General features: G+C 46.8%; 1 protein-coding gene across 1 annotated transcript in view; it reads left to right on the top strand.

Moving 5' to 3' along the window:
* The window catches only part of HEXB (hexosaminidase subunit beta), a 77,717-nt gene that overhangs the window by 1,394 nt on the left and 53,913 nt on the right, over positions 1–22,410 (top strand). The window contains exons 3-4 of the mRNA XM_040493212.1: positions 129–650; positions 2,196–2,304. Of these exons, the coding sequence (XP_040349146.1) occupies positions 129–650; positions 2,196–2,304 (631 nt within the window). The remainder of the gene's footprint in view (positions 1–128; positions 651–2,195; positions 2,305–22,410) is intronic.

Below are 22,410 nucleotides of genomic sequence, written 5' to 3'. Positions count from 1 at the left end.
CGAGATGCTCAGGAAAGGTGGCCAGGGGCAGGCAAGGTGCCCGGCGCACGCGCGCTGCGTGGGACACCTGGAGCGAGGGCAGTGGCGAGGGCAGGGGCACAAGTTTGGCCACTCCGGGGACACTGCAGGTCGGCCAAAGGCGGCCCGTGGGGTTTCTCGCTGGCAAGGGGCAGACAGACTCGAGCTCCTGGCGTTTCCCCTGTGCCCCGCCGCCCCACCGCCCCACCCCGGCGGGTGCGGCACCCGCGCCCGGACTCTGCCCCACGCTGCGGGGAGCAGCAGCAGCCGCAGTCGGGCGCTGTCCCGCGGGGCGCGCACCACGTGCTCCGCAGCCAATCGCCGCCGCCGCTTGATTCAAAGCGAGCTGCTCAAAGGAGCGGCCACGCCGCCCCCTCTCCCTGGCGATAGAGCCGAAATCGCCCTTTCGGGCTGGGCCCTTCCTGTCTTTTATCGCTCCGTTGTGTTTAGCTTGCAGCTCAGCAAAGAAATGGCCCAGCGCGCCTGTTTGAAGCGCCGCGTGCCAGAAGGAAGGAAGGCGGTTCGAAAACTCATCTCGCGTGGCGATCGCCCTTTGCGAAATCCATTTCTGATCTTTGCACTAAGGACTGGTTTTCCAGCGGGAGCTAAAGCTCGTGTTTGGATTTTATTAGGTATTTGGAATACAATCAATGAATGAACTGTAGCGATTACCTGTCCAGCCACCTCGTTTTGCAGGTTGGGAAAGTGGGGCCCAGGGTGATGTGAATTGTCCAGCTCGAGGTCCCACGGCCACTTAGCAGTGGCCTCGCTCTGCAGCTCGAGTAAGGATCCACCGAGCAAGGGTTTTCTCCCCTCTCCGCGCCCCCCCCCCCCAGCTTTCCTCTAAACACTAGACGCAGAAATGGTTTACACAGGCTGAGGAGGCCCCACCTAGAGCTCCCGGTGTCCAGAGACTGCCTGAACCAAGACTCTGTCGGTTCTTTATTCTAATCCACACTTTTCTGTACCCCGGTCCCTGCCGGTCTGCGCTGAGAAATTTTGCTCCTTGCATGCAAGGAAAGACAGTGCCCTCTGAAGTCCTTTGTTAGCATTAACTCGCCAGCCTCACCAGGAGCCTTTCCGAGTCTGTTTCATAGTTTAATTCTTTATGCGGGGCCTCAGCTCCAGACTGCTTCACAAAGCCAGGGACAGCTGGATCAGCTCATGGTAAGAGCCACGTGCAGCGACTCTGGGGTTGGCCAGGTGAAGAGCCGACCCCGTTCCTGAAGGAGAGGTGGATAAAATCAGGCCGGACCAGAGAGAGTGTAGACACACACCAGAGGCAGGTGCTGAAAACAGGCGAAGTGGCTATGTGCAGCTCTAGCACACCCCCCCCCCCCCCCCCCGCTTTTAAAAACACGTTTCTGTAGCCTGTGGAGAGGTGTGGAGGAAGTCCATCAAGGCAGCCGCAAAGGCACCTTCTAGCAGCGTTTTGTCTGTCTGGGTCGTGGGCTCAAAGTAGGCACGCTGGTTTGAAGAGCCGGATGCAACGTCTTCCTTTGGGGGAATCGTTCTGTTTAAACTGAGAGGTTAACACTTTTTCTCATTAAGGAGAAGTATCTGTTTCTTACTTCAGTTACTTACCCAATCTACGCCTAGCTGATCTTGCCTAGAAATATAAAACATGTGCATAGCTCAGTTGGTTGGCTGGGGATTTTGTCCCAGGAAGCCACTGAGTTGGGAACAGCCAATCTGTTTCTGTTGTATCTTCACCACCTGGAAACTGCAGTGTCCTTAACCGACGGGACAGCAGCGTTTATCTCTCTTTGCACAAAACTCTGCTAAGCAGGCAGGGATGCTGTGGACATCGTGTCATTGTCCACCGATGCCATTTTCCTGGTCTCTTCAACCTAATGTTGCCGTCCTCCTAGGCTGCAAGAAAAGAGAAGGGAAAAAATGTCGTAGCTTTAGGAAATCTTGAAATGTGTTCAGTGACCATAGACATTTGCTTCATCTGCCTCAGGGAGATAAGCAACATGAGGCAGGGGAAAGAAATGAGCCATCGGAGGGCATAAAAGTGAAAGACACGTTCCTGCTGAGCGATAGAGGAACTAAACTTGCATCTGGGGGAAAATGTGTGTGCCTTCAATGACCTCCTACAAACTGCACTGGTTTGCTTGAACCACTGTATCAAAAGTTTCCAGGCCTGTGTGCAGTGTCTAGTGTTTATTTCACAGCTGAGCGCGATTTGCAAGTTAGCATATTTCCGCTCATAGCAACACAAATTGTCCTTACTCCAGCCAATCCTAAAGGTAATCCTTATCACTTCCCTCACAGGACGAGAAGGTGAGCAAATCTTGTGTCTGTACAGGAAGAACTCTCTAGACAGGCCTGTGATCAAACTGGACAACCACAAACGTGGTAGCTATCTGAGGCATAAACAACTCAGGAAATGCTATGGATCCGTGTCATAAAATGGCCACCACCCGACCCAAGATGTTAGGCCAGTCCCAAAGGCCCCCCGGGAGTTGGTCTTTGCCTCTGCCTTGTGACACCAAACCAAGGTCTCATTTTTAATGCTATTAAGAAGCTGTGCCCAAGGCTTTGGCCTTGTTATCTCCCTTAACAACGTTATTCTGTTAGGCTGCAAAATAAGCAGCATGGGGTTAAATGTATTAGCTGCCTTCAAACCTAATTTATCTTCATTCCTTCCTAATTTACACTCGGGCTGAATTAATGAGAATGATTTAATTAACACAGTGAGACCACGGTACCAGGGACAGGACAGCTCAGGGGATTAGACCAAACAGTGGGCTATGCAGCTGCCATTCTGCCTCCTGTGGTCCCCCAAAGCCCCGCCCGAATTTCAGACGTGTCCCCTGCCAGGCTTCCCAAAGTGTCTTCTTTGTTCTTCGGTTCACTTCCTGAATCTGTGTGTGGAAAATGGCACTGCTTTCCTTCCTCGTGTAATTTCCAAGACGGGCTCCAGGGCTGTGGCCCGTAGAATCCGTGTGGCAGAGGGGCCAGCTGCTCACCAAAGCCTTGTGTTCTTCCTCCCTAGCCCCCCGCCCCCCCCCCCCCCCCCCCCCCCCCCACCCCGTGTTGGGTTTGTGCTGGGACATGGACCCAGAGCCAGGGACAGCATCCCCCTCGTCTGTGCTTGCCTTGGGATCAATACCTGTGGAAAGAAAGGGAGGGAAGTGGGACGGGCAGGCAGAGTTCGGCTGGGATAAATGCGGTCTCAGCGGAGGCCTTGGGTGGCCCTGTGGGCAGGTCTGGAGTGGACATGACCCTTCAGAGCTGCCCCCGTAAAAGCCAGAAGGCCAGGGCTTAAAGGGCCACATCCACCGGTTGCTGAGCGCGGGCTACCCAGGAAAGGGCCCAAGGCCTTGGCCAAGGTGGCACTCGTCCACAGAGTCCCCAGTTCTGTAGAGGGCAGGTGGCTGAGGACCTTCTGCTGCCAGCGCCCCCAGAGCTGGGAGGGAGTCCTCTCTCGTTCGAGGATTTGAGGGACTCAGCTCTGCGCCCATTTCAACGCTTCCCCTTAACACAGATACTCAAACCTAGAAAAGTGAGACCTCAGTTCCTCCCAGCACTCCTCTTACTTTCAAAAAGATGGGGATTTTTTTTTTTAGTCTGGCTATTTATTAAAAATTACAGGGGCGCCTGGGTGGCTCAGTCGGTTAAGCGTCCGACTTCAGCTCAGGTCACGATCTCGAGGTCCATGAGTTCGAGCCCCGCGTCAGGCTCTGGGCTGATGGCTCAGAGCCTGGAGCCTGCTTCCGATTCTGTGTCTCCCTCTCTCTCTGCCCCTCCCCCGTTCATGCTCTGTCTCTCTCTGTCTCAAAAAATAAATAAAACGTTAAAAAAATAATAAAATTAAAAAAATAAAAATTACAAGGAAAATTATAAAGTAAGTTGGTCAATATGAGAAGTTATCAGCATTGTAGAAGTCAGTTATTTTCCTCTGGGAACAAACAAGAACTCTGAACTGATGGTTTTCTAAATTTTGGTTTCCCACCTTCTGCATGTATGTCTTTTCAACTGTATTTGTGTCAAATATTTGTTAGGATAAACCTTGAGAATATTCTTAAAATTGTATCCAAATGGACACGGCCGTATTCTAAAATTTCAGTTGCTTCCTGCATCCATTATGTGTGCCACCACCTTCCATGTATCTTGTGAATTAAATTGGGCTATAGCATTACTTTTTAATTTCAAATTCCAGTTGTTCATGGCTGATCTATACGAATACAATGGACTTTTGTATTAGGACTTTTTTTAAAAGTGTATTTATTTATCTTGAGAAAATAGAGACAGGGAGAGCAGGGGAGGGGCAGAGAGAGGGAGAGAGAGAATCCCAAGCAGGCTCCCAACTGTCAGTGCAGAGCCCAACGCGGGGCTCGAACTCACGAACTATGCGCCCCTGACCCGAACCAAAACCAAGAGTCGGATGCTTAAGTGCACCACCCAGGCGCCACTGTTTTATGACTTTTCATAGAAAGTTGTGTGTGAAAGTGTATTTGTGTCGTTTCGGTGCCGAGCCCACCATTCAGAGTTATGGTAGCTGGGAAATTCACTCTTCCTTTGAGACTGACCATCACGTCCTGCAGCCCCAGGTAACATTGCAAGGGGTAGACTGTTTACTGGCTGCTTACAGGACTGCAGAGGGGGATACATCTGAGCCACTTGTCCTTGGTGTCCGTCTATAAAGTCTGGTCTTTAGTAAATCAAACAATCTAGGCTGCCTGTGTTCTTTCTTCTCCAAAGCCCTTCCATGCAATGATCTTCACAGTCTGCTGTAGGTTATGGATTTTAGGGTCAGGATTTTAAAGCCGCATTTATTATTTTTTCTCTGATTTTAAAAGCAACACATGGTCAAGGACAGAGCCTAGAATCAAGCTGGACTTCCTGTACTAGCTGGGTGTTTGAGGGGCAAGCTTCCTGGTATCCTGGTGCCTTAGTTTCCTGGTTCTTTGCAATGGGAGGTCATATGAGCACCTGGCTCCGAGCATTGTTTTGCTGATTAAATAAACTAGCATATGGAAAGCACAGAGGGCAGTGCCTGGCTTGCGGTGAGCCCTGGATAATGCCTGCTTTATGCCTGGATAATGCCTTAGTAAGCTCTTTAAGAATGGTATTCCTACAGCTATTTCCTCCCAAACCTTCCCAAGTAAAAGTAACTTGAATCATTATCAAAGTTCCTATTTCCACATTTGCCCAGTAGCATTGGGGTAAAGGACACTTCCTGTCTTGAGTGAAATTAGAGGTTCTCTTGGAGTCTGTATGTAAGGGTCTGCTTTTCTCCCATACCCAGGAACCCGACAGCGTGTGCAATAAAAGCTCAAATTCACGGGGTTTGCCTTTGCCCCCTCCTATCACCTATGGATACTGTCTTCGTGGCTTACACTGGGGCCACCGGTCTTCAGCTGAAGACAGAGAAACAATATTTTTACTCTCCACTTCCTCTAGCAAACTGAGCTGCTGGAAAGGGAAACGTATTTAAGAAGTCACACAGTTAAAAAAGCAGCCGCTAGCTATTTTTAGAAGGTGGCCTGGCAAAGACAGAGCACGCATGGACCGTAAGCTCCTACTTTTTCCTGCCCTGCAGATCTTCAGGGTGTACTTAGTAAAAGCTCACACCTATCTATCAGAATCACACCCGGCCTCTGAGGGGTGTGGCTTTTTGCAGCCCAGGGGCATCTGAAACCATTCCCCACCCCACTATTTTCCATAATCTTTGAGTGCCCCAAGGCTCCCGGATCTAAACTCTTAATTTGTTCTAAGTAATTACATTAAAGAATTGATCATTGTTGCAAGCAGTGAAAATGAGCGTTTTGTTGGGCCTATATGCCTTGCGTCCAGGGCAAGATGCCAAGTCCCTGAGCATGTCTGGGCATGAAAAGGGGACCAGGAGAAGGGACCTTTGTGGTCCAAGAGCTTGTACCTTCAAATGAATATTAAAAGGATTTTATGGCCCTCTGTGAGCCCAGACTTTACTCACTGCACGGAGTTCAGCTCAGACAGGAGTCTGGAAAAAAACCAACCAACCAGCCAAACAAGCTGCAAGTTACCATTACCAGAATGAAGAAAGAATAAAAAAGGAGAAATGCGAAATGTTGACAGACGCGATGTCTTCAAGTTCCCACACTTGTCTCTCCTCGTGATTTTGAAATAACAGCGTGAGTGAGGACATAAATGCACGTAGACACGCCTTCACCAATTTCTGTTGGCCTCATGGGAAATCTTTGGAAAGCATCCGGTATAAAATCCCAAATAATTAATGGTAACATTTTTTAAACGTCACGTCTATTCAAATAGTTACGAATCAGTTTTCACACCCACAATTATCTTGAGAAGTGAGTGGTTTCCTTCACTCACCCCATCAATCAGTCGTTCATCCAGCAAATATTTATTTACAGGCATCATATATGAGTACTTGGTGCTGGGGATATTCTCCAGTACCGCGAGGTTTTTCAGCCCTACGCTGTGATGTGACCCTGTGTAGGCTCGGCTTGCCATCAGCATATTTGTATTTTGCATTTTGAATATCTCAGTCCAACTCTGAAGCCATGGACGGAAATCACAAATAGGGAAACTTGAGAGGGAATGGCAGGGCCAAAAAGGAGCTCAGCTTCTGCCACCCTTATTAGACTGCTAGTTTGGAAGAGAACCACGAGAATGCAGACCGCCTGGATTGTGAAACGGTCCTCTTCAAGTGCCATTTTTCACCCAAAGATTATAAATAAAGCCATTATTGCCTCGTTTAAAAAGGGCCTGTTAAAAATGGCAACGTGGCTTCTCACGGCCGGTAATCGCATCGGCCAAGAAAGAAACAGGCGAACCTCAGAGGCAGAAGTAGGGGGTGAGTGGCCACATTGCACCCTCCCTGCTCTTAGCAAAGGCTTCTGTTTTCTGGAGGTTATGAGTGTTGCCACAGGAGAAGGAAACATCCCAGAGTTCCCTAAAACTGCGTATCAGCCTCTTCTACGTCTTTTTCCTGTCACTTTGATGCCAAAAATGAGAAGGAACACCAGCTTTAGACTCTAATTTTTCAGACAGTGGTTTCAGAAAGATCCTTGATCAGTTTCAAAGAACTGCCTCTGTTGCACGTGTGTGTTTTTAAAAACTTCTACACACAATTTTATGGTTTAAAATTTTTGTTTTAATTTGTCAAGTCTCAAGTTTTTGTGTTTGTCCTAGTACAGACAAAAGGTTGTTTTGTCTTGTCTTGTTTTGTTTTGTTTTGTTTTGTTTTGTTTTGTTTTGTTTTGTTTCGTTTCGTTTCCCTGTTGGGTACCTAAGAAATTAACTGCCACACCCAACAAAGCCAGAAAATGAGACACTGTAGCTCAAGACGCACAGCTGGTAGACCACGGTGCAGAATTTGGATGAGGCAACAGTGCCCTCTCCTGGCTCCAACGAAGAACTAATTACAGAAGAAACAAAATTCGAGACCAATCCTAGAGGTGCGGTTCGCATTGCGGCCACAGTTAACAACACTGTATTGTGTTGTGACAAGAGGGTAGGTCTTCCGTTAAATGCTATTATCACAATAATAAGTAAGAAAGAAGGTGGGAGAAAACTTTTGGAGGTGACGGATACGTTTATGGCCTAGATGTGGTGATGGTTTCACGGGTGTATAATTATCCCCAAACTCGTAAGTCCTATGCATTGAACACATACAGCTTTTTGTAGGTCGATCATAGTTCAATATAGTGGATGGGTTTGTTTGTTTGTTTTTTTAGTTTATTTTTATTTATTTTGAGAGAGAACAAAGGGGGAGGGGCAGAGAGAGAGAGGGAGAGAGAGAATCCCAAATAGGCTCTGTGCTAACAGATGCAGGGCTCAAACTCAGGAAGGGTGAGACCATGACCTGAGCCGAAGTCAAGAGTCAGACACTTAACCAACAGAGGCACCCAGCTCCCCCAGTGGGTGTTTTTGTTTTTTTTTTTTTTTTTTTAAGGCCCATATTGAAAAAGAAAAGGTGAACATAGTGTTGAAACTCCTTGTGGAAACTTTTGAGCAGCTTCATAGCGATAAAGGCCACGCTTCAAATGCGCAATGCCAAGTGTAATCCAAGGTCTGGCCAGTCCGCAACAGTGCCCTGCTACTCCTGTGCTCTATAAAGCGGCAAGCAGAGGGCACCACTGAGTCATGTCTCTCCTCAGCACAGGCTGGGCAGTTCCCAGCTGGTCAGTCTAGTGCCATTGCCCCCTCCTGCGTACAATACTAATATAAGTTGTCCTCAAGGCTGCTGGACAGGGACCCATATGTCCACTGGGATGGTCTTGGAAGTAATAAGAATGACTAGCAACCCTAACATTTATGTACATATGCTAAGCACTATGTACCCATCTCATATCATAATCCCAACAACCCTAAAAGATTAAAGATCTCACCGATTGAAGCCAAAGTGGTTTGTATCCTGTTAGAGGTGAGTTTCTAACCACTGACATACACTGCCTCCTCCATTTTCCTGATCAACTAGGGCTTCTGCTTTTCTGTCCCGGGGAATGTCAGCTTTAGCCACCCAGCACATATGCAGCAAATTTACCAGAGAAGAAGAAATGAATTTCTTGGTCTGCTTTGCTTTGTGTTGACAGGTCTGATGAAGGTATGACAAATGAGAAGCTGCCATCAACTGGTTAAAATTACGTGTGTGTGTGTTTTAACGTTTATATATTTTTGAAAGAGAGATAGAGACAGAGCATGAGCGGGAAAGGAGCAGAGAGAGAGGGAGACACAGAATCGGAAACAGGCTCCAGGCTCTGAGCCTGACGAGGGGCTTGAACTCACGAACCGTGAGATCATGACCTGAGCTGAAGTCGGATGCTTGACTGACTGAGCCACCCAGGGGCCCTCCTCTAATGAACTTTTAGAAGAAAGATACCAAACACAAGAAACGATGTCCCTGTTGGAGATTTCTTATAAAAGTAAATGATATCCACCTAAACGACAAATCAATAAGTAGCATCTCAAATTGTTTAAAAAAGCAATAGAGGGGTGATTTGACAGATGGAGAGGGTAGCTGAAGAGCAGAAAACAGCAACTGCTCCCCCTGGCGGCCCTCTGCAGGGAGGGCAGGTTGGGAGGGGTTTACTGAACAGGGTATGGCTGCTCTCTCCTCTCATCCTTCTGTACCATTTGCACATCCATCTGCATTTAAAAGAAATTTTTAAAAGTCAATGACAAAAAGAAAAAAGAAAATCTTAAAGCAATACCTATGTAGTACCTCAGTGGGTCAGAAGTCCCAGCAGAGAGCCCTCAACTGGGTCCCCTGTTCAGGGCTTCCCAAGGCCAAAGTCTGGGTTCCACCAGCCTGGTGTCTTCCCTAGAGGTTCGGAGGGAGTTTCCACTTCCAAACTCATTTCAGTTATTGACAGAATTCAGTTGCTTGAGGTTGTAGCACTGGGATTCCCCATTTTCCCATCACATAACCCCCTTCATCTTGAAGCCAACAGTGGTGCATGGAACCCCTCGCAAGCTTGGCATCTCCAACTTTCCCTTTTGCTACGTCTATCTGATTTCCTCTTCGGGCTTCCTTTTTGGTTTTTCAGGGCTCCTGTGATTAATCTAGGCTTACCTGGATAATACAGGATAATCTCCCTCTCTTAAGGCCAGCTGTTTAGTGACCTTGATTATATCTGCCACGTCCCTTCTCCTCCTAATATAACCATGGGCATGACATGGGAGGGCAGAGACAGTGGAGGCCAGAATTATGCCTGCCACACAGGTTTAAATAGAAAGATAAAACCGGGGGTGGGCTAAATGGGTGATGGGCATTAAGGACAGCACTTGTTGGGATGATTACTGGGTGTTATAGTGTTAGTGTTATTACTGGGTGTTATAGTGTTAGTGATGAATCACGGGTTTCTACTCCTGAAGCCAATACTCCGCTGTATATTAACTAGAGAATAAAAAAGAAAGAAAGAAAGAAAGAAAGAAAGAAAGAAAGAAAGAAAGAAAAAAGAAACAAAGATAAAATCAACGGTTCTTGGAAATGGATTGAACGGACAATAATTCTATTCTTCCTCAAAGACAGATTCAAGTGGAGAGAAGTTACAGCCCAATATCGGGGTACAGGCTACTGTTATTTGTGAGCTAGTATCATCCTATGTTTTGTGGGTCTGTTACTCAGGCTGAGTAATGAAACTGGTCAGAGGAACAGGACTGAGCTCTAGCCCCAGCTCCGTGCGATGTTAAAAACAAGACACCGGGTCCCGAATGAAGTTGCTTATGCTGAACCCCATGTCACCACGCCAAGACTGAACTTGATTAGAGGTTCAACTCTTCCAGAAATGGAATGTTCAACTAGTCAGTCAGACATCTGATCAGCACCAGTTAGGTAATCTGCCTGACAGACCCCTGCCCTCCCCTAAAGGAAAGTAACCTTGCAATAACCAGCCTGCTCTTAATAGAATTTCCTTGTTCCTCCTCCCTTCTGTCTAGAAAAGTCATTCACTTTTTGCACAGCATCTTACAGCTGGCTTTTTCCTCTCAGCTAGATCTGACGCTGCCCAATTTGAGCCAACTTTTGCTCAAATAAACTCTTAAAATTTTGAATGTGCCTCAGTTTATCTGTTAACAGAATCCTTGGGCTGGTCAGTCCACCTCTTGGGGCCTGGGTTTTCTAATTTGTCAAAAAGGAATTGAACCAGATAGTTCCTTCCCCCCTCCCCCCAAATGTTACTTTTTTATACAATACGGAGTCTACATAGACATCCCTTAAAACGATATAATGGTTTGGGCCTTTTAGAACGATTTTCACAATGCAAGGCAAGATTCGCAGTCATCAAATAATATGCCCATTCATAGACACCTGCAGTTTGTAGAGTGTTTTTTGCTTTATAATCCTCAGACGCCCTTGGCAAGGTGAATATTAGAGTTATCGGGCCCCATTTCCCTGATAAGAAACTGGGTCAGAGAGAATAAAGAACTTGCCTGGGATCACATGGTTGCTAAGTGGCGATGGTTGTGGTCTGAACACAGGTTCTGCAGAGGATCAGACCACCTTTGTCTTTTTACCACCCCGTGGCCAGCCCCTCTCCCAGAACTCAGCAGTAAAACAATAGATATTTGTGGAATGAATACACCTCTTCCAACTACCTCACAAAGAAATTTCCAAAATGCGTTCATTGCTCTGTACTTGCTAAGGCAAGAAGGTCTAGCAAAGCGTTCAGAACACATTTGCAACTTGGGCTCAGCCTAGATGATCCCCTTACCTTATCGGGGAAAACCCCATTTCCACAGTATTTTGCTTAATCAGGGTTCCACTGGATGCCTCAAGAAATAGGACCACATTCAGAGCCGTGAATGAGAAGAAATTTTCCCCCAACGCCCAAACAAGAACCATGATCAGCAGATGACGAATGCCTCTTCGCAATAACTTGGGCCTTCGTGGAAGGGTGGACCCCTCCCACTGTGGACCAATCGGCATCACTGTGCTTTTCCTCTCGAGATAAGAAGTGCCAAGTCACCCAAACAGCAGGTTGCCCAAAGGTGAAGTAATCTATTTCTGTTCCCTGGTGATCATTTGGTCTGTATTCTTTGGCGCTAGAAAGGATAAGACTCAGGTAATGGAAAACCAGAACGCATCTCCCTGTTGGGAAAGCTTCACAATGAGTAGCCGGTTGTTAATTCTAACATGCCAGCACGAATCTTGTGGTTTGGTAGGTAGTCTGTTCACCGGCTCTGTGTAAATCTCCCCTCATGCCCGACAGACTAGGAATTCCCTAAAAAGTCTAACCCTAAATTATTTTCACTTGATTTAATACCTAACTCTGGAGGAATGAGTCTAACACAGAAATTAAATTAATGCTCACTTTTATGTCTGTAGGCAATACGTATACATGCAGCATCTATAAACAACAATTCGTGTCCATTTATAATCACACCATGGCTTACGGAGTGGGCTGGATTGTCTCAATCATCCTGGGAGGTAGGTATTCTCATTATCCCCATTTTGTTAATGAGGAAACAGGAGAAACAATGCAATTTAACTTGCCCATAGCCCACAGTTAGTAAATAGCAAACTCTGGGCCCAGACTTTCTTATTCAGAACCTTTGCTCTTGGGGCACTTGGGTGGCTCAGTCGGTTAAGCCTCCAACTCTTTTTTTTTTAAATGAAAAGCTAGTTCAAAATTATTTTAATACAGCATTTGAATCATTATTCATATATTTAGCCAATCTCTATCAAGTTAAATAAAGTCAATCATCAACATAGGAGCATGAAATCTGAGTTGCAAGGTGCATAAGGAGCTTATAATCATGTTTAATAAGTAAAAAAAAAAAAAAAAAAAATTACTCCAAAACAGCCAGAGCCCTATTTAGAAAAAGAAGGGGAGTGTCCCAGAAAACCTTTTTATAACACCATTCATTTAACAAATTTGACAGTTAAAGTTGTCCATGTTTTCTTGTCGCCATTACTAAAGGCGTCCTTCCAAATACTGGGTCAGTACTTAAAAATTATTGACAATTCCAAAACTTTTCGTTTATGTAGACTATGTCAATCAATATTTACCTTATTTCAAAATAGAATAGTAATGAAAGGAGTACATGTTAACATAAACAATATATGCCTCCAACTCTAGATTTCAGTTCCCATCACGATCTCCCAGTTTGTGAGTTCGAGCCCCACATCAGGCTCTGTGCTGACAGCGCGGAGCCAGCTTGGGATTTTCTGTCTGCTTCTCCTTCTCTGCTGCTCATTCTCTCTCTCTCAAAAATAAGTAAGTAAACATTAAATGGCGGCGGGGGTGTTCTTCCTAGCTTGTGAGCCTACTGATCTGCAAATCTAATTGTGCGAGAAGCAAGCGCCTTCTGAATACAGGGCAGCGTTTTGCCTTCATGTCTTTTCTCAATCAACAGATGTTAAATCACAGCAGCTCTCATGCTTGGGACATTCTGCAATTTTTTTTTTACACTGAAAAGAGCTTGGGTAGTAATTACGAATCTTAAGGCACAAACTTAAAAGTATATGAAATGTCATTTTTTTTTTTCTAGAACGGAACTTAATTTTTATTATTCACTGCTCCTTTGGCAGAAAATTGTTCTCAGTCACTGAAGGGATTCCCTCCCTCAGCCCCCTTCCCTTTCTCCCCTGGGTTTTGTCCACGTTCCGAAGTGCTTTTGAGGAGCCACAAGGTCAAGGATGGAGGCACACCTGCCCCACCCCCACCCCCAGGATGACCACCACCCCTTCTGATCTTCATCCGGTGGTTACCGATGAACTTGCCAGCCCCTCTCAGTTGCCCTCCATCATTTTGCTGCCCTGTTCCTTTTTGGAAACTCTGTGGGGTTGTATAAGACCCTTTCTGCCTGAACTCACCACACAGCCTTCTCCCTCCATGGAAAAGTGTAATAAAATCATATGTGCTTAAATATGTAAATGCCCTAACATGACCACAGTAACAGACATTAGAAAGGATCCTACGAATGCAGGATCACTGTGAACACACATCTCCAAATATAGAATGACATTGGCCACTCAAGGACCAGGACTCACATTACATCAGCAACATGGCTTAGCAAAATGATTATCTTGCCAAAATCCCAAACCAGACAGAGAAGAGTTGTCCCTCACTTCTCACAGTGGTCCTAACCCTGGATAATTCAGTTGGTATTAAGACACCACAAAAATACACGAATAGGTGCACCTGGGTGGCTCAGTCAGTTGAACGTCTGACTCTTGATTTCGGCTCAGGTCATGATCCCAGGGTTGTGGGATCGAGCCCCACATCAGTCTCCACGCTCAGCATGAGATTCTCTCTCTCTTTCCTTCTGCCCCTCGCCCACACTTGCACATGTTCTCTCTCTCACTCTCTCTCTCTCTCTTTCAAAAAAAAAAAAAAAGTAGGTAAATGAAGTGGGCAATTTCCACTTCTGGCCAAAATGGAGTAATGGAGACCAGATTTACCTTCCATCTGAAACGACGAAAACTAGACAAAGTGTATGAAACAAGGACCCTTAAACCACTGGGTCGTCAGGCAACCAAAGCCAACCTCACAGGCCACAGTCCAAACTTACAGGCAGACCTATTCCCCCAGCACCTCTGCTTTAGAACATTAAATCCATCCCCTGTCTTTGCTTGAAGGCACAAATAGATTTGCACTTAACTAAGTGAGGTTTAGCTCTTGCGATGTTGAGTTTGATGCTGTTGTAGATAATTGTGGCCACAAAGGATAAGATTAAGCCCCGATGAAGCTCCCGGACTTCTGTGGTGACTGAATGATTTCTGTTAGAACTGGGGGGATTGTACACAGAACGCTGACCTGAGAGGTGCGAGCAGGCACAATGCACATCACATAAGCCGAAATCCAGCCATAAACATTTGCTGAGCACCCACCACAGGTCAGCTTTGCAGAGGCCAATAGGACACGTTCGGGGAACGCAGAGCCCGGTAGGGGGCGCTCTAGTCTCTAAATTCTTAATCAGCGATTAGGCCACCTCCTATATGTCAATTTCCTATGCAACAAAAGATAAAGATATCCCGTGGGCACCAGCTTGGGTGATGCAGGGAGAGATGGGGAGCCCTCCCAGCTCCTCCTAGTGAAGCTGTCTTTGCTCCCTTTGTCCTACCCAAGGCGTCACATTAATGCCCAGGACTGAGTAATGGGGAGCCAACCCGTCCCGAATCTAGCCCAGCTCTAAAATTGCTTGCCAGGAATCAGCAGATATTTTACACTTTCTACTTAAACTCTTGACATTAACATCCCCTATGCCAGTGCTTCTCAAACTTTAATGTGCATACAAATTACGTGGGGATCTTGTTCAACCGCAGAGTCTTATTCAGAAGGTCTGGAGTAGGAACAGAGATTCTGTGATTCTAACAAGCTCTCGGGTGCCTGCCCATGCTACTGGGCTGCAGGCCACACCTGAGAGGCAAGGTCTTGCAAGATACAGTATTAAGGGGGGCGCCTGGGTGGCGCAGTCGGTTAAGCATCCGACTTCAGCCAGGTCACGATCTCGCGGTCCGTGAGTTCGAGCCCCGCGTCGGGCTCTGGGCTGATGGCTCAGAGCCTGGAGCCTGTTTCCGATTCTGTGTCTCCCTCTCTCTCTGCCCCTCCCCCGTTCATGCTCTGTCTCTCTCTGTCCCATAAATAAATAAAAAAAAAAAAAAAAAAAAAGTTTAAAAAAAAAAAAAAAAGATACAGTATTAAGGAAGCCATCTGTAACCACAGAATCTCCTGGAGACATTCCCGTGAGTGATATGAACCCCTCTTCAGCCTCGTGAGACGATGGCTCCTTAGAGGCGAGGTTAGCTTTCACTCCTTAGTTAAGGGGATCTGACATGTAAATAAACATAGTGCATAGAACGTAAGAGAATGACGGACTCCCTGTGGAGGTCGGGGAAGGCTTCCGGAAGGAGGTGATTTCTGAGCTAGGTGTGTAAAAATAGGAGTTCAGTGGATGGAGAGGAAGAACAGGCACAGAGGGGTGTCCCTACAAGGGACTCAAAGGTTAAACCAGGGAACATGTGTTTTTTTTTTTTAACTTTAAATTTTTTAATGTTTATTTATTTTAGAGAGACAGACAGAGCATAAGCAGGGGAGGGGTGAGAGAGAGGGAGACACAGAATCCAAAGCAGGCTCCAAGCTCTGAGCTGTCAGCACAGAGCCCTACGCGAGGCTTAATTAAACTCAGGAACTGAATGAGATCATGACCTGAGCCAAGTCAGATGCTTAACCAACTGAGCCACCCAGGTGCCCCTGGAGAATATGTATTTTAATGTATTTTATTGTGTTATAATCGAACATGTATTCTAGAGCATCCTGACTGCTGGGTATGCAGTCAGGTAGGGAAAGGCAGGCCAGACCCAGGAAGATAGCTCTAATGTAACAGACAGTGAGGGTCTAGACCACGCTGAAGACAGCAGGGAAGCAGGATCCCCACAACCTGCAGATGTGGTTCAGATGTGGTTCCTGGTGACTTTGTCACGGAAGTGGCAGTTGGGGGAGTGGGAAGACAGTGGGTGTGGCTGTGCAGATACTGAAGTTGGGTGGGGCTCAAAGTCCAGGAGATGGATACCAGCAATCTGAAGCTGGTGTCTGACCTCGAGGATGGACCCTGATTCCCACATGCATATGAAAAGGGGGTCGGGAGTTAGGGGGATGCGTCTTCCCAGGGAGGGTAGAGGTGATGTGAGGCCCTGGCAAAGCCACACTAAGTGGTTCTTTGGCTCTGGGTGTCCTTTTCCATCAGCACCAGCACTAACAGCATCTGGTTGTTGTTTTTTTTAAATTTTTTTTTAAGTTTATTTATTTTTGAGACAGAGAGAGACAGAGCATGAACGGGGGAGGGTCAGAGAGAGAGGGAGACACAGAATCGGAAGCAGGCTCCAGGCTCTGAGCCATCAGCCCAAAGCCCGACGCGGGGCTCGAACTCACGGACCGCGAGATCGTGACCTGAGCTGAAGTCGGAAGTTTAACCGACTGCGCCACCCAGGCGCCTCAACAGCATCTGTTAAGATAAGGGTAAAAACGACATAGTTGTTTCTGTCAGGCACTAAGAAGGGCTGTGATAAGAACATCAAGCTTTTAAGAATGTTGTAGCCAACATTCAGATAAGCCTGGAGATTGTAACTGTTGAACTTTTTTTTTAACTTGGAAAAGAGTCTCAGACTATTGACCATTGATCTCTCAGAGTCTATTAAAACCTGTGTTCATTATGGTGTGGCAAAGCCAGTTACAACTGGTCAGCAATCAGTCTTTATGCTAATTCACACGATTAGGTACTCCACTATTATTAAATGCAGATGACTTGAAGCAATGAAAAAAAAAATCAGTTTACTGGTTTTTTATTATTTTACTAATTAAAAAACATTTTTTTAATGTTTATTTAATTTCGAGAGACAGAGCACGAGCTGGGGAGGGCAGAGAGAAAAGGAGACACAGAATCCAAAGCTGGCTCCAGGCTCCAAGCTGTCAGCACAGAGCCCGATGCAGGGCTCGAACTCACAGACTGTGAGATCATGACCTGAGCCGAAGTCGGATGCTTAACCGACTGAGCCACCGAGCACCCCAGAGTTTACTTTTTTTAAAGGAGCCAAATCTCCTTTTCACAGCAAAGCCAGTCTTGTACAAATGATTATTCTTGCTGTTTTCGGTGTTATTTTCCAGAAATTCTACATAATAGGTTGTTCTCATATATGTGTGTGTGTACATATATATATATATGTATATACTTATATTTATATATATAGCTGGTGTTTATTTCTGAGTTATAATTTCAGTAATCATCACGTGACTTCTGACACAAGTTATAGTTTGGGAGAATTTATTTTTATTATTAATAAGGGAAATTTATTCTCGGGATTGCATACTCTGAACAATAAAAGAGAAGCAACATTTCATATATCTTTCTTGACCCATGTAGGCTAAGAAAGAGATTCCAGCAATTCGATATAATTGACTGCACTCTGAGGCACACATTTTGTCTCTTCTGGTCAAATGAATCTACATTTGTGATATTTATGCACAACTAAGTTGACATTGTATACGTTTCTTTTAATTGTTAAATTTATTGCACATATATTTCATGAGCACGTGTTAGTATCCAAATGGTAATTTAAAAACAATAATCAGTTAAAACACTGTCATTTGCATTCTTTCTTACGTGCAGAGTATCATTTCATTCTTGAGATTCTGTGTAGAAATTTTTTAAGGATTATCTCCAGTTACAGATAAGACTCCTGGAGTTTAAAAAGGTCAGGTGACCGACCTGAGTGAGATAACATGGCTGGTGACAGTAAATCTGAGACTCCAAATGAGGTTACCTGTTGCATAATGGCAATTGCATAAATATCCTAAAGTGAAACAGAGGGGCTTTTTTTTAATTGTTCAAAGAAAAAGAAAATATTTAGAGCTGGCTATAAAAGGCCATAAAACAGCTAGTTCATTGATCACTTCCTGGGCACTATGGTTAGAAATGAAGCCTGGGCCACCTTGAAGCTGGTCTAAGCAGCGTGTTGCATTCAAAAGAAACACAAACCCAGCTCCAACAAAGCCTTGCAGCTTAATGTGCGAAATCTCTTGGAGAGGCAGCAAACAGGGAACCATACTGGATGACACACAGAATATTCTAAAATTTTTCATTTCCTTTATCTCAGTAGCTGCTCCCCTTAAAATTGTTCTTCCCCAAAAGACTGCTCTCAGTACCTTCTCCCTGCCCCCTTGCTGCCCCTTCACTGGCCACCGCACCCAGAGTGACTTCCAGAGTTCATTCCTTCCCGTGGTCACTCCAACTCCTTTCCAGTATGAAATCAGTTTAGCCCCTTAGCTGTGTCCAAGACTCTTCCACAGTTACCCCCCTGGTCAAGATCATGATGGAAGCAGGAAGCTGTCAGATCCTCCCAGACTAAGGACGGTGAGGTGGGTGTGGGTGTGCATACACAATCTTCTGTTGTCCCCGTCACATAAACTTAGAGCTGACATCCTCTAGTGGCTTCCACCCCCTTTCTACAACCACAAGGTGCTGTTTATCTACTTTTTTTCTTTTTTTTTTATTTTTTTTAACGTTTATTTATTTGAGACAGAGAGAGACAGAGCATGAACGGGGGAGGGGCAGAGAGAGAGGGAGACACAGAATCGGAAACAGGCTCCAGGCTCTGAGCCATCAGCCCAGAGCCCGACGCGGGGCTCGAACTCACGGACCGCGAGATCGTGACCTGAGCTGAAGTCGGACGCTTAACCGCCTGCGCCACCCAGGCACCCCTGTTTATCTACTTTCATCTTCACTCCAGCCACACTGGCTGCCTCATTCAACCCCATTCCACACCAAGCGTTCCCCAACCTCAGGACCTTTGCACTTATGGACCTGCCTAGAAAACCTTTCCATAGATATCACATGACCAGGTCCCTCCCTTCATTCACATCCCTGCTCAGATGTCTCCTGATAAGTGAGGCTGTCCCTGAGCTCCTGGCCTGAGACAACAAGGTCCTTTCCCTCTCCATCCCTTCCTCCTGCTTAATTTTCCTTCAGCTTACTTCTCACCACCTCCTACTGTGAGGAGAGGGAGTTTGTCAGTTGCGCTCTCTGCTAAAACCTTCGCACCTAGAATGTTGCATGACACCTGGGAAATCCTCAATAAATAGTTGTTAAATAGATAGCACTTGTTCTTCAAAATTTTATTAGAAGGCTAATAAATCCTTCACTGAGTGAAGAATGTATTTTCCTTGTGAAACTTGACACTGATTATTGGCAGTCTCATGTTTTCAAACGAGCCTCCGCATCCTGTCTGCTCCTTGGCTGATTTGCTATTGGGTCTGCATGTCACATGTTGTGTCTTACCTCTCTTACCTCAGCTTACCTCTCTTATTGTTAGCATGTAAGGGCCAGGTTTTCCTGCCCAGTCTCCAGCTCCAGCTGAATCCACTAACAGAGCTGAATCACAGACTCTGACCTAGGCTGATGGAAGGTCAGTAACTTTCAAAAGCGTCAGCTGTCTGTGAGCCCCCAGGGCGTCGGCATCTTGAAACAGGGAAGATTCCAGGGGCCCTGCTTCTCCGGCATCTCTGAGGTCTGAGCTGTGGGAAGTGGCAGCCTGCGACCTTTGGTACCTGTGTCTCCTAGCATCGAGAGGGCATTTCTGGTGAGAAAGGAAACGGGCCCCAAAGGGGTGGGGATTGAACACCAGCACCCGCTAACAAATTGCTGCCTCCAAATGGTGCCAGATGCCTTTCTCACTATGTACTTACCTGGAGGCACACGCGAGGTCCATAGTGAATCAGAAGCAAAGCATCCTGCACAGCGAAGCCTTTGCCCAGAAAGAGTCCTGGCCCTTGAGCTCGGCTCCTGGGATGTAATCTGTGTCATTCCTGATAGAAAGGAAGGGCTCCTGGGTGGCTCAGTTGGTTAAGCGTCTGACTCTTGATTTCAGCTCAGGTCACGATCTCACGGTTCATGAGTTTGAGCCCCAACATCAGGCTCCTCGCACTGACCATACAGAGCCTGCTTGGAATTCTCTCTCTCCCTCTCTCTCTGCCCCTCCTGCACACGCTGTCTCTTCCTCAAAACAAATAAATAAACTAAAAAAACAAAAAAAGACATTTTAGAAGTGTCTGTTTAGGGCAAGGTCTGGATACACCAGATCTTAGGGTGGGGTTAGCCACACCTGACAGTTTCAGGGTGAGAGCTGGCCATGCCAGAAAGACCAACCATGTGATTTAGGTGGGGGCCTTTGGCTGGAGGCTGAGATCAATCCCTGGAAAGTCAATCATGCCAAGGTGAAAAGAGCCCCAACATCTTATGAACACCACAGCTCAGGTGAGCGTCCCTGATGGGTGATGTCCCATGTGTCTGTCACACGGTGATGCCAGGGTGGTCGGAAGCTTTGCCCTGGCACCCTCCCCCACCTGCTCTATATTCTCTTCCTTTGGTTGATTTCAGTCTGTATCCTTGTCCTGTGACGTAGCATAACTGTGGGCATAATAGTTTCCAGCGGCTTCTATAAGTCTTCCTTCTAGTGAATTATCAAAACAGGGTTTTATAAACTGCCTTCCCACAACCTTGGACTTGGTGTCAGAAGTGAGGGCGGCTTGGGGACCGTGCCTTCAAACCTCACAGTCTGGCGATACTGGTGACGTCCCCAAAGCACGAGGAGACAGGGGCCATGGATCTGAGGTGTTTCAGTCCAATACCATATGTATGCTCCTTCCTCCATGTCACTTTATCTTTTATTTTCACATTTCTTTACATTTAAAAGCTTTCATAGAGGAAACAGACTTTCCAAACAGGGGAACAACATGTCATTGGTACTTATGTAATATTTGTGTCACTAAGTCCCAAGAGACTTTAAAAATATTGAATTTGAAAATAATGTCCCAGGGGCGCCTGGGTGGCGCAGTCGGTTAAGCGTCCGACTTCAGCCAGGTCACGATCTCGCAGTCCTTGAGTTCGAGCCCCGCGTCAGGCTCTGGGCTGATGGCTCAGAGCCTGGAGCCTGTTTCCGATTCTGTGTCTCCCTCTCTCTCTGCCCCTCCCCCGTTCATGCTCTGTCTCTCTCTGTCCCAAAAATAAACGTTGAAAAAAAAAAAGAAAATAATGTCCCAGCATAGTATGAATTTTGCAGCGTAATGAAGTCACCTGCCTGAGGCCTCACAATGCTCACAGACAAACTGAGAAAAGAACATGCAGGGCCCGACCCCTCGCCGCCTCACAGACCATGGTCAGGGCTGAGACATATTAACCTTAGAACACACTAGAAAGCCCATGATAACCAGGAAGCAGCAGGTGAAGGTGCTGAACCAGGAGGAAACAGGGGAGCTTGTCTGCCTCAGGAAAAGTACAGAAATGATGAAGGGGAGCCACAGGCAATCCTGACCTTGAAGGGATCACAAGGTGAAAGATGAGTCCCGGCCAGCAGGGAGGGGTAAAGGAGGTATAAGGAAAGACGCAGAGGCACTTAGTAGATGTGAGCAAAGTGGGATGTCCTAGAGAGGTGTGGAAACATGGAGAGCTAGGGAACAAGCCCAGCTCATTCCTCTGGGGGGCGGGGGGGGGGGAGGTGGTGGACGGGGAACCAAGAGCTGTGCTAAATCCCTTCTCTCTTAACTTTTCAGTTAGCTACACTTGACTCTCAGGTCCTTGAGCAGAAACTAGCATTGCTTTGCTATCAGCTGAGCACGCGTGTTCTTCCTCAACCCGGGAAGTTGCACTTTGATGACGACAAATAGAATTCCAACCTTGAAAGTGTGATAAATACCTGGGATTTCGTATCAGAGCTCTGAAGTCAAAGGGGCTCTTAACTTCGATGTAATGACCTTTCCCACCCCGATGGTGAAGGACCGGGGACTGATGGGCGATACTCTGTCCATAACTGGACAGAGTGGATGGAGTGGAGGAGGGGGGGAGGAGCCCAAAGGCAGGAGGAAGTCACCACGGTAACGGAGCAAGAAGCCAAGGGCGAGGAGACAAGGGAACAAAGGGGAGGAGGCCAGAGGGAAGGGCACGTGTGCTGCATGGCCCACGCCGCATGCCCAACAGCCACCTCTAAACCTTGATCTGACCCTCAACACTGGGTGCAGCCCCAAGTCTCGAATAGTGATTCGTCTAAGCCGATTGTAGCCACCCCATCCCTTTTATCAAGGAGCGGATCTCGAGGCTTCCCTCTTGGCCAGGGGAGCTGTGTGACTCGATTGGTGCCCCTGAGTAAAAGGAAGCCGGCTGGGAGGTTTCCGGAAAATGTTTTGCTTGTCCGTTAAAAGAGATCCGTGAGGCTTATGCCTCCCCTTTCCCTCTTCATCCAGCCTCCATCGCAGATCACGATGCCTGAAGCTGCAGCAACCGACTTGCAGCTCTGAGGGGCAAGGCAGGAGAATCACAGTGACAGCAGCCGTGACGTCATTAAACCACTGAACTGAGCCAGCAGCTGCCCACTGCCAGGCATGTCGGTAGGTGAGGAAAATGAGAACTTTCTTGCTGAAGCCATCCTTGGGGTGTCTGTCTTCCTAG

This window comes from Herpailurus yagouaroundi, unplaced genomic scaffold (assembly GCF_014898765.1).
Source record: "Herpailurus yagouaroundi ecotype Mexico unplaced genomic scaffold, PumYag 29, whole genome shotgun sequence".
In the NCBI taxonomy this organism is placed as follows: Eukaryota; Metazoa; Chordata; class Mammalia; order Carnivora; family Felidae; genus Herpailurus; species Herpailurus yagouaroundi.
This window is presented reverse-complemented; position numbering and strand designations above follow the sequence as displayed.